This window comes from Paroedura picta, chromosome 3 (assembly GCF_049243985.1).
Source record: "Paroedura picta isolate Pp20150507F chromosome 3, Ppicta_v3.0, whole genome shotgun sequence".
Classification (NCBI taxonomy): domain Eukaryota; kingdom Metazoa; phylum Chordata; class Lepidosauria; order Squamata; family Gekkonidae; genus Paroedura; species Paroedura picta.
In genome coordinates this window covers 135,800,916-135,813,597 of record NC_135371.1, presented here as the reverse complement: position 1 = coordinate 135,813,597, position 12,682 = coordinate 135,800,916, and the positions used below count along the sequence as shown (strand labels likewise).

At 42.9% G+C, this 12,682-nt stretch overlaps 1 protein-coding gene across 3 annotated transcripts in view; it reads right to left on the bottom strand.

The window, feature by feature from the left end:
* Positions 1 to 12,682, bottom strand: part of PGS1 (phosphatidylglycerophosphate synthase 1) — a 45,993-nt gene that overhangs the window by 2,276 nt on the left and 31,035 nt on the right. The window contains exon 8 of one of the 3 annotated variants that reach the window (XR_013229460.1): positions 2,745 to 2,904. The exons of 1 other annotated variant lie outside the window; for it this stretch is intronic. Coding sequence is in view for 1 of the 2 variants with exons in the window: in XM_077328116.1 (XP_077184231.1) it covers positions 2,756 to 2,904 (149 nt within the window). In the remaining variant the exon portion in view is untranslated. The remainder of the gene's footprint in view (positions 1 to 2,744; positions 2,905 to 12,682) is intronic. One more of the 3 variants, XM_077328116.1, reaches the window with a different exon arrangement.

Below are 12,682 nucleotides of genomic sequence, written 5' to 3'. Positions count from 1 at the left end.
ACTGCCTGATGAGCCAAGCCCAAGTAATTACACACAGAGAGTCCATCCCACAAAAGCGCTGAGGAGGAAAGCATGACAAGATTTGGCCCTGCAGTTATTTCTTTTTCCCGTAACACAGCCAAACCCTGAGCTATAATTGTCCAAAAAGGAAGCCCGACCTTAATCTCCAGAGGTTGGACTGCTCAGTTCTCTTTAGAAAGAGCTCCTAGACTGTTTTAAAATGAATGCACAGTCAAATATTCAGTGCAGTTCCCAGAAATACTAAGCCTCTTCAAAGTACAAACAACACAGCTGGAGGGGAAAGAAAGCCTCTCGATTACAATACCCACAGCACTTGAAAGTAGCACTTACATCAAAAGGATCCTTTTTCATTTGAACCAGCAAAATGGGCGGAACCCCCAAACAGTCAGGGAGCCTCGACCTGCCTCTAAATCCGGTGCACCAAGTCTGGCAGGGCTCACTGCCCACCCAGGTAATAACTTTTCAAAGCCCAGCCCAATGCATCTGAAGGGACAAAGCAGGCAGGAATCTTCTAATCTGTCTCCTCCCTCTAATTCCTGCCTTCTACCAAAGCTCCTTCTTTTTGGTAAGCCTTCATCTCAAATGTCCTTGGTGTTTAAGGGCCTTATGTGCCCTCCCTATTATATCTCTGTTTTGGTTATTTCACGTCTGAAGACAGATTAGTGCATCTGACCTGAAGCAAATCTCCAGACTACAGTTTACATTCTACATCATGCTATAATTACAGCTCAGGGAGAGCATAGCTAAGGGGGGAAGCAGGCAATGTCAAAGTGAGGCTGCTTGAAGTTCCACCACTCGATAATGGGACTGGGGGACTGTACTAGGCACTGTGCAGGACAGATATAACAGGGTTCCTGACCACAGAGATTAATGTGCAAACGGCGGAGCATAGAAGAAAGTGAAAGGACGGACAATGAGAAACAGGTGGAGAAAGAGAACTGATTTAAATCCTTATCAACAAACTTCAGCGTACAGCACAGGGGACGGCCATTTTGCAAGCATGTCCATTTAGATCTATCAGAATCACAACACAATATTCTTATTTCACAAACATTTCTAAGAAACTAAATTGAATTAGGTTATTGGAACATGAAGTATGCCAAAGTTAAAAAGGACTCCCCACCCTACCCCGGGCAATATCTATCCATGACAGAAGTGAGAAAGATACTGTTCCTTGGAAGTTAAAAAGTCTTTGTGTATGTGGAAAGATAGTTTTATTGTTTATTTTCTTAATTGTATTTGTAATATTTCTCATACTAGACTTCTGTAATTCCCTACTAAAAATAATGTGTAAAACCGATTCGACAACGTGCACTGGGCCCCCAGACAGCCCCCTCACAATCTGAAGCCAAACCGACCAACCTACGGGGATCATGGTTGGAAAATTATTGTTGTTATGAGAAATATTACAATACTTGTTGCCTTCAGTTATGAAACCCACTATTATTGATGTTGATGTTATGAATTGTGCTGTATTATCCCTACGTTTTGTGTAAACCACTCTGAGTTTCATGGGAGGGCAGTATCTGTTCCACATTATATATTTCTAGTAAGGCCTTGGAGGAGGAGCGTGTTTCATGGCTTGAGCACTTAACACCCACTCAGGGTGGCTGTCTCACGCCCCTGAGTGCCTCCTCTTCCAACCGGCTTGCCTGTCTGATCATCAGTCAGCTAATCACCTTCCTTCCCCCACCGACCGCCCCCTCCTCCTTCCACTTCCCTCCAAGGCTCGGAGGCTGTAGATCCCTGCTGCATGAAGGCTGTCCCTGACCAGGGCCTCTAGCCTGTAGCCTTTCCAGGTCCTCAGGGGAAGGAGAGGCCATCTGCAGAGTTCTTCCATCCCACTCCCCAATCTAGCACCTGTTGTATTCCTGAATGCAGCGGGCTTGGCCCCTAGTAGAAATATAAGAAATAAGTAAATAAAAGAAGCCAATACATGGCCAACCCCTATACTAAACCTTTTGACATGCAGAAAGGCCACACAGTGCAAGGCTTTAGAAAAGTCAAAGTCCCTCTCATCCCATTCTCTTTCTCCCAATGCTTCTGGAAGCAACAAGAGCGGCTTGTGTCATTTCCTGCAAAGTGAGCCCATTCAGTAGCCTAGGCCACACAACGCAGAAAGAGAGGATCACATGAGAAGTGTTTGTTTATGAACATTAGCACAAGTAAATGCTAGACGTCTCCAGCAACTATTTTAAAACCTTAAAAATCAGAAGCAGAAAGATTAAAGCCCACAGGAGGAACATATGAAAAGGAAACTTTGACATCTGCTTGTTAAAATGTTGATAGACTATAATTCTTTGCCAGGAATAGTAAGAAAGAACTAGAGACAATTAGAAATTTTAATCTTGCCTCAAAATATGCATCAGGCATGAGAGTTACCTAAGCACAAAGAGCTACTGGCAATATTTAGTGGGACTGCCCTTAGCTACTAACAGGTTTCCATTCTCTGTGTCTGATTCCTCAGACAGGAACAATTACTAAGCCAAAGTATGCAAATGTATCACAGCCACACAAGTTTCATTTACCCCAAATCCTGTATTTTTCCTCCTCTTTCTCCAGACCAGCCTGTTGCTTCACCCCATTCTGGTCCATCCTTGGGACATCCATCTGGCTGCTTCTGCCAAGCTCCCTTTTGTTAGTTTCAAGTCCCAGCCATCCACCCCCAGGCCAATGTTCTGAATACCATCATACAGTATCGAACCCACAAAACGTTTACTCACAAGCCACGCACCTGATGAAACTGTTGCTGCAGATATTTGTTTTTTGTCACTATTGCAACCTGTGCTTCTAGGTCCCGATGAACTGACCTGTATCCAAAATTAGGAGAGCCAATCAGAGTTAAGCAGGGCAGACTGCTTCCTGCCAGGTACAACCAGAGGCCTGCAGGGAAACATGAGGAAAAGGGAAATGTGGCAAAGGATGTGACCATGGTAGCTGCAAGGAGCATCAACAATGGTTTGTTCTTGAAAGACCACACACACAAAGCCTTTTGCTAGATTTCCTGGCAGTATAACACATTCAAGTCACTAAGCAAGCAACCAGGAAATATGGATACTTCCTCTGAGTCACTGTCATACGATAAATCACAAGGAATGGCAATAGTCAACAAATACCATATGGGATACCTGGTGACGCTGCTGGGGGCTCTGATTTCTCTCAGTTTGTGTAACATAATCCCTGTCCAGCACAGTAACTAATGCAAGATGTGCTTTGGATCCACCACATCACCAGCCCTATGCTTCAGGTAACATAGGTCCCAAATGTTACACAGATTATATTTACCAACAAATCAGAAAAGAAGACAAGTTTGCCAGAAGTCCCAGACTGCAGGCTAAAAGTCTAGTCTTTCAAAAGCAGGGAAGCCATATTCTGTGGGCAAGTGTTAATCATTTCCCTCCACTTCATTTCTGCAACAGGGTGGGCTTTAACAACACAGAGCACCAATGATCATAGCAGAGCAACCGCTTCTATGAGGAAAAAGTTTCTCCCTTGGTAGTTGTATCTGTATAGCAACAAACAGGTCCAACTCTTGTACAGAAGGAACTGCAGCAGCTGCTCTCTTATGCATACTTATATTTGTTAGTACACGCTAATTCACAGCAAAGCCAAACAGTGCTAGCATGTCTCTGGCAGTAACGGCTGCCTGCCAACTCTGCTCCACCCCCACATTGGGAGCAGCGAGGCACCCCAACAGAAGTGAAAGAATATCAACAACTAGAACATAAACTACTACTGGAGTGACAGCCTAGCTCAATATCAAGTCTCCCCTGCCACGACAGAAAGGCATGCTGATTGCAGCAGCCAGTGCAGTAAATATTCAAGGGTCTAAAACCATGTCATTCTCATTTTAACTATGCTTGTGCAAATTACAAAAGTAGTAAAATGACACTCTTCTCTGAGCCTTCTTGCCACACAAAGAACAGCCCTGGCAAAGCCCTTGGTGGAAAATGTCTAATTTGCAGTCAGCTTATATTCAGAGACCATCTCGGAATTCTATCTACAGGTAGCAACAGTGGCTGTGAACAAGCATCTCCAGTTGAATTTCAGGAATATGCATAATTGAGCAGCCTTTGTGGAACAAAGAGAGCTTCCATACGGCAGTAGTCAAATGCCAGGCCCACAGCAGAAGATATCAGGTGGTTTTAGTTATGAAATTACCAGAATCTCTAGAAAAACATCTACTATTGGGGATGAGAGAGAAAACAGATTCATTTTAAGTGGCTGCTGGATTAAAAAAAAAAAACTGTAGACCAGTGGTCCCCAACCTGCGGTCCGCGGCCCGGTGCCGGGCCGTGAAGGCCAGGGCGCCGGGCCGCGGTTCCCTCTCCCCGCCCCCCCTGCAGTAAAAAACTTCCCCGGGCCGCAAGCTTCCCCGGGCCGCAAGGGAATCAGGGCCGCACCGTGCATTGCGCATGTGCGGCCCGGCTGCGCATGCGCACATGAGCGATGCATGGCCGAAATCGTGCAGGTGCGGCACTTTCGTACATGCACGACACTTTCGTGCTGCACATGCGTGATTTAGTCCACGCATCGTGCGTGTGCGCATGCCCTGCCGAGCTGCGCTTGCGCGCTGCGCAGGCGGGGCAGTTGCCCCGCCGGTCCCCTGCCGGAAAAAGTTTGGGGACCACTGCTGTAGACTATACACATAAACCTAAAGTCTGTTCAGATTCCTTCCAAAATCATTTTAGGCTTGGTTATAAGGCTGACACAGACTTAAGCCACGCTGGTGGATGACCTGTGCTAAAAGATGGAGGGGGAGTGCAACTCCATTAATTCTCCTGGACCTCTCAGTTGTTTTTTGATAAAATCACAAGAGCCTTCTGGACTGTCTTTAAGGCTGGGAAGTACTATTTTACAGTGGTCATGATCCTATAGTAGAGGACTGACTTTAGAAGGTGGTGCTGGAAGACAGCTGCTCATTCCTTTGTCCTCTGGCCCACAGGGTCCTACAAGATTCTCTATCCTTTTTAATGCCTACAAGGAACTTCTGGGTGAGGTCATCCAGAGATCCAGACTGGGTGGTCATCAATAAGAGTATGGCACTCAGTTCTATCTTGCACCTCCAGCTGATCCCAGAAGCAGTGCCTGTATTTTTGGAATGGATGGAGGCTAATAAATTGTTGATTAATTTCCTTCCCTCAAATGAAAGTGCTACTGGCAATAGGAAGTGTGCAGTTAGGCATGCTGCTGGCTTGCACACTGCTGGCACACTGCTGGCACACTCCCTTGGCCAGGCTTCTGTGTTCTACCTCCACTGTTGCTCTCTCTCTCTTCCGCTGCCCCCAGATCTCCTCTCCAGCATCCCTGGCTCTCACAGTGGCATCCCAGCTTCCCACTTGCCCCAGTAGAGGCCTGGAGTGAGTGAGCACGCTCACCTGACCCCCCAATCAACCCCTCCCCTTTCGTGCTGTTCCTTGGGGTTCGGGGTTACAGGAGAAACCAGCAGGGGTGAGGACTCCTTCAGACCCCACTCATTACTACAGGTTGTCAACAGGAACATTTCCCTGCTCTCCTCCAGCAGTCATGTCCCCTCACTCGCCTCCAGGCTGAACATTTCCAAGTCTCTCAGTCTTTCCTCATAGAGCTTGGTCCTCGGGCCCCAAATCATTCTTGTTGCTCTCCGCTGAACCCTCTCAATTTTGTCCATGTCCTTTTTGAAGTGAGGCCTCCAGAACTGCACACACTATTCCAGGTGGGGTCTGACCAATGCAGTATACAGTGGGACTATGACAGCTTGTGATTTTGATGTGATACCTCTGATGATACAGCCCAAGACTGCATTTGCCTTCTTTACTGCCATATCACACTGTCTGCACTGTCAGTCCACAAGTACCCCAAGATCACAATCCCACACACTGCTACCCAGAAATGTATCTTGCCATCCAGTATGCATGCTTCTCATTTTTGTGACCCAGATGGTGAACTCTGCGCTTCTCCTTATTACTACAATGCACTCTATGTGCAGCTGCCCACGAAAAGTATTCAGAAATTTCAATTGGCACAGAATTCTGCAGCTAAAATGTTGATTGGAGTGGGCTGTAGGAGTCACATCACTCCAGTCTTGGTCTTTCTACACTAGCTCCCAATTTGTTTACTGATCCAATCCAAAGTGCTTGTGAGCTTTAAAGCCTGACAAGGTTTAGACCATTTACATGGACAGGACCACTGACAGAGGACACTGGGGGAGCAGAATTTCAAGTCAACTGGAGGACCCTTTAAGCCAACATTATGCTGCATCTTGCCAAGCATCCTTCCAGCTTGGTGTAGTAGTTAGGAGTGCGGACCTCTAATCTGGTGAGCCAGGTTTGATTCCCTGCTCCTCCACATGCAGCCAACTGGGTGACCTTGGGCTCACCACAGCACTGATAAAGCTGTTCTGACCAAGCAGTAATATCAGGGCTCTCTCAACCTCACCTCCCTCACAGGGGGTCTTGTTGTAGGGAGAGGAAAGTGAAGGCGAATGTAAGCAGCATATAAGAACAAACTCTTCTTCTCTTTTCCAGTGTGGTGTAGTGGTTAAGAATGGTGGCTTCTAACCTGGCAAGCTGGTTTGATTCCCTGCTCTTCCATATGCAGCTAGCTGGGTGACTTTCGGCTAGTCACATTCCTGACAGTGCTGTTCTGACCAAGCACTCCTGTCAGAGCTCTCTCAGCCTTACCTACCTTACAGGGTGTGTGCTGTGGGGAAAGGAGGGTTGTTAGCTGCTTTGAGACTCCTTCAGGCAGTGAAAAGCGGGGTATAAAAAACTCTTCCTTCTCTTCTTCCATTTATTTGAATGCAGTTTTCAATGCAGCCACTTGGGGTACAGGGAAGTCTGAATACTGCAAATTGACTAGACTTGCTTTTCTCCAAACTTGACTAACAGATCATGCTAAACAATCAACCAAGCCAGCACTGAAGTAAGACAAGACAGCAGTCCAATAGTTACTATAATAATTGCCAGCCTGCAGCCTGCTAATAAGGGCATTTCCTATCATAACCTAGTTTTTCTTTCTTCCTTTCCTTGTACCCAGCTCAGCCAGACCTTATAAAAACTGAGGGTATTACACCAAAATAAAAAAAATCTCCCCTCTCTTTTCCATAATTTGTCTCCATCTTTTCTACCCTTTAATAATTCATTTCTGTCTCCATCTATCCAATTATCCTCCACCGTATGCTAACGACAACCATGTGAGTTACATCTGGCTGGCTAGTGCTATTCTTAATGAAACAACTGGACCAAAGCTCTTTTCTCTGCTAAAGTAAGACAAGGAGCAAATTGTTGTACAGATCATGAACTGTTATAATCAAATCCAAAATTATAATAAGGTGAAGAAAAACACCCGCACCATTATAAGGCCAATATACAGTCTAAACAACATTTCTGACAAGTTTAGAGACCATGTAAAGAACAAATTTGCATTCAGGCAAATGTGAACCAGAAGAATGATGGGTTGAAACCAAAGATATAGTCAAGGAAGAGCGTGCAGTAATTAAACTTGCAAAAATTAAGAAAAGCCTCAATAGATGACTGATGCAATTCTTAAAATGGCTAAAGATATATGAGAAGCAAAAGGAAATAATGACAGAAAAGAATAAAAAGCTGAAATGCAGTGCTTCAGCAACTCTTATGTAGCGACAAAGAGTATTACAATAACCAGTATAAACAAATAGAAGAGAACAACAAAAGGTAGAACAAGAGATCTGTACCACAAGATCAAAGAATCCAAAGGGAAATGTAAATCATAGTTAAGCAGGCTAAAAGATCAATATGGAACTACATTAACAGAACAGAACAAAATAAAGAAGAGATGAGAATAAAAGCAGTTATTGGAAATCTGAAGTGCTACACAAGAGAGACGAACGGATGAGAGAATCCTTCCAGAAGGCCCCTTCTGAAGAAGGACCTACTCTTTTAGAAAGTGAAGTGAAGTGAAGGCTGCAAGGTGACGAATGGGGTGAAACGAATCACCAGGTGTAGACCGAATATCAATGGAGCTATTCAAAGTTGCTGAAACAGTCCATCAAAATCTTAACAAGATTGTAATAATACAGAAAACAAAACATTTTAAAATCCAATTAAAAGACATTCAATCTACACTGGAATTGGGCAACTATCAAGCAAGGCAAATCGTTAAAGAAAGGATTAATGACACAAGCGCCAACTAGACTTGTCTAGATCGTCCGAGTTCATGGCCTCCCCAGAAAACAGATTTATCCAGAAATGTGCCGCTTATCTGTCCATCCTGGAGATTAAGAGCCACAATAGGGCATTTACTGTTGTGAGGTGTTCTGCTTTACCATCTGCATTGCTTGAGGGATGCTATAAAAAGATTCCAAAAGCAGAGAGAATCTGTATATGCAGAGGTAGGGAATGGGAGTCCATTGGGCACATCTTTTTCAGAGGTTCACTTTATGTGGGAGTTTGCAATAAGATCATTGCCCCCTCCTAGCCCCAGATTCCCAGTGACTCTGAGGAAGGGAAAATAAGAGGCTCCTTTCCAGAGGGAACATTATGGTTTCCAAACAGATAGCCAAATATTATGCCATAACATGCAAATTACACCAAAAGCATGTTATTGGAAATCTGTCATTCTTTGGGTACACTATTAATCTTGCTATGTTGTTAATTAAATTCTGTTTTAACAGTGTGATTTAAAACTATTTATTTGCTGTTAAGCATTTTCTTAATTACAATTTTATTTATTTATTTATGATTTCTATAGTCCACCACTCTCAGCAAAGTTGGCCCATGGCAGCTTACAACATCTATTATACACAATATTCATAATATATAATACATCTAACATGAACATCTAAACTGTAACGTAATATAATAAAATATATCTTGTGGCATTAATAACCATCCACAGTCAGATTTATGTTCTTCTCTGGCCACAGAATACTTTAAATATGGAGGTTTCCAGGTGCTGAGGAGGAGCCCAAGACGTTACTAAGTTGCTTTTATAAGTTTTGTAAGTTTTATAGCTGGCTTGGAGCTGTGTTGCAAATAAATCTGAATCAGATGTCAAAGACTGCAGCAACTATTCAACAACTGTTCACATTAATTTCAAACAGAAGTAAACTGATGCTCAAAATCTTACAAAGACTGTTACCATATATGGAGTGAGAAATGCCAGATAAGCTAGATTCAGAAAAAGAAGAGGCCCTAGAGATCATATTGCAAATGTATGTTGATTACTGGAGCACATGAGAGAATTTCAGAAGAAAATGATCTTGTATGTCATAGATTACAACAAAGCTTTTGATTATGAAAAGCTATAGTTGACTTCAAAGGAATTGGTTATGTCACAGCATTTATTCTGATGCACAACCTATACATATCAGAGACTGCTGTTAGAACAGAATGTGGAGAAACAGAATTCCAATTGGCAAAGGTGTCAGACAAGAATGCATTTTATCTCCCTATTTTTTCATTCTGTATGCAGAACATATCATAAAGAAAGCTGGATTAGATTTAGGTGTAGGTGAAAACTGGTGGAAGGAACATTATGACAGAAATAGTGAGGTGACCAGTAAAGCAGGATTACAGCTCAACATCACAAAGACAAAGTAAGGGCAACTGGAGAATAACACAATATTTAAGATTGACAAAGGGGGAAATGGAATTGTTCAAGATTTTCTATCCCTTGGCTCTATCATCAACTAAAAGAGATTGCAACCAAGAAATCAGAAGACTGAAACTGGAATCTTTTTTATAGCATCCCTTAAGTGGAGGGATGTAGCTGGTGACCAAAATCAAGGTAATTTATGTCAGAGTACTCCCCATTGTTATGTATGGCTGTGAGCATTGGACAATGAAGAAAGCTAACATGCAGAAAGCAAGCTCCTTTGAAATATGATATTGGAAGTGAGATTCACATTACCAAGGACTGCGAAAAATACAAACAATTAGGTTCTAGACCAAATCAAGCCTGAGCTATCCCTAGAAGTTAAAATGACTGAAGCGATTATACTGTGGTCACAATATGAGAAGACGTCACTGGAAAAGACAACAATACTAAGAAAAGTAGAAGGCATCAGGAAAAGAGGAAGGCCCGACACTAGATGGAATGACTCAATCAAGGAGCCACAGCCCTTTGTCTGCAGGGCCTGAGAATGGCTGCTTTGAAGGACATTAATTCATAGGGTTGCCAAAAGTTGGAAGCAACACCAACTTTCCTTTCAGTGTGCATCCATCACTTATTGGCACTCTTAACTGGTGGTCCTGCTGAGAGCTCCAAATGTTGAGAGTTCCAAATATAGCTTAGCATCCTTGTTTCCTGTGTGTTGCAGCTTTTGAGGTCTTTAAGAATTCCTGCGTGGAAAGCAAGTTGCTAAAATGTTGGAAGGGAATAGTTATAGGCAAGTGTGAAGATACTTACCGCTGAGAGACACGTATTGTAGGGATGGGGTGAAAACTGAAGGACTGCTGTCAATTAATGCAGTTGCATGTGAGGAAGGTATTACTTAGGGCCTAAATAATACTTCTTTGTTTGAACAAGGATTGAGAAATTCTTCAGATTTCCCTTCCTGGAAGGGTGAGTTATATATGAGCAACCGTAACCTGGCATTGGTCACAGTGCCAAGCTGGCAGCCGCCACCCTTTTCGTCTTCCTCTGTGGCATGGCAAAGGAAAGGAAATTTGAATAGACTGCCAGTCAAATCATAGCATGCCCACAGGCATTTCTTTCAGCTCTGCATAATTGTATCATTTGTTGTCCATGTGGGCATCTGCTTGAGCCAGCAGGGCACTGTCAGTTTCCTCTTAAAGAGAAAAATGTCTTGAAAGTCGCTGTGGGGATATGTAGAGCTACCATCATCACTTGTGGGTTGGAATACAAACCGCTGTACTGAATGTGTCAAGCTAGCTAAATCATTCTCCTTAACAGAGAAGAAAAAGCAATAATATCTCCAAAGTTACTAAGGCTAGGATGCAGAATGGGCATTATGATACAAGTTCAAGGACACAATAAAACTAGAAAATGGAAGTCAGCACTCAGGGCTGTTATCCATATGTACAAATTACCAAAGAAAAATGGGAATTCTTTTTTTCAGGTACAAGGGTAAAGTATTAGTTAAACACATGCTAGTATCACCGAAGAGCCTCTTGTGGCACAGAGTGGTAAAGCAGCCAACATGCTGTCTGAAGCTCTGACCATGAGGCTGGGTGTTCGATCCCAGCAGCCAGCTCAAGGTTGACTCAGCCTTCCATCCTTCCGAGGTCGGTAAAATGAGTACCCAGCTTGCTGAGGGGTAAAACGGTAATGACTGGGGAAGGGAATGGCAAACCGCCCTGTATGGAGTCTGCCAAGAAAACGCTAGAGGGCATCACCCCAAGGGTCAGTCATGACCCGGTGCTTGCACAGGGGATACCTTTACCTTTACCTTTAGTATCAGTGAGTGAATCTATAGATATTGAATAGCATAAGACAGTAAGTGATATCTACTGGATCTCTTAGATTTGGCTCACCATGCACATTAGAAGTGTTACGTTTCAGTCCTACATACTACCCCTCTGCTTGTATATTGTAGTGAATTGATCCTGTACCCATATTTTCTGGAGTCACTTTTTAGGATTGTTTGAGTACTACTGCTGGTGTCTCTGCTTGTTAAGTGCCATTAAGTTACTCTCAATCCCAAATTCCATGAAATAATTGGAGGGAGGGAGGTATGATGCTCAAGATATTCAAACTTTCAGAGTCTGGATTCATTTTTCATTTGAATTAAAAATGTGATAGTAAGAGATAGAAACAAAGCAGACCAACAAACAAAAACTAGCAATATTTGAGGGAGCCTATTTCCCCACTGCCTTTTTAGTGAAAAACTGAAAAGCAAACTCTTTAAAAGTATTTTGTTCATTTGAAAGGAAAAATATTTTAAAAAGCAGAATTTTAAAACATTTTAGCTGCCTCTCCTAAAATGCTATTTAGCAACTAAGTAAGACTACAGGACTAGGACATTACAATTCATATATGCTGTAGATGTGTACAACTCTCAAATCCTCTGGTAAATTTCAAATTTCTCTTAACTTCTGCAGCTTGCTACACACACAAAAATTGGTCTTTGGTTGGAAACCTACTTGAAATCAAGAAACTAGCTAATGGATTATATCCAAAGATTAGTGGAAGATGCTGGAGGACATAAAGGTTCTCCACATTCCCCTTTCCCTTTTGATGCCGAGAGAATTTATGCCTGGAGCTGTAGGACCTGCACAGACATAGCATGCAAATCAGGAAAACTGCAGTGATTGGGGGAAGGTGCATCACTTTAACAGTAACATAAGCAGATCTGATAAGAAAATAAGTTTTGTAAATATTTCAGTTGTTCTCCAAATGTTCATTTTTCTCCTTCACAGCTTCAAAATTCCCAGAAACGTTACATTTCTAATTTCAATAGCCCTTCTGACTTTGCAAAGTGTTTTGATGCTATTTATTCCCATTTTGCTTGGCTTAGAAACAGCCCACAGTGCTCTTTCACACTCATCCACGCAAAGGCTATTGCATTGCACTACAATACTGAAAAGACTGGCTGTTCTCCTCTCAGATGCTGCTCCTGCTCCATATCACCCATCTTGAATGGCAAATGTTTTTTAAAATTATTTTTATTTATAATTTAATTTATAACCCACCACTCTCATTGACTGGCTTGTGGCAGCTCACAATAATATAAACCCAC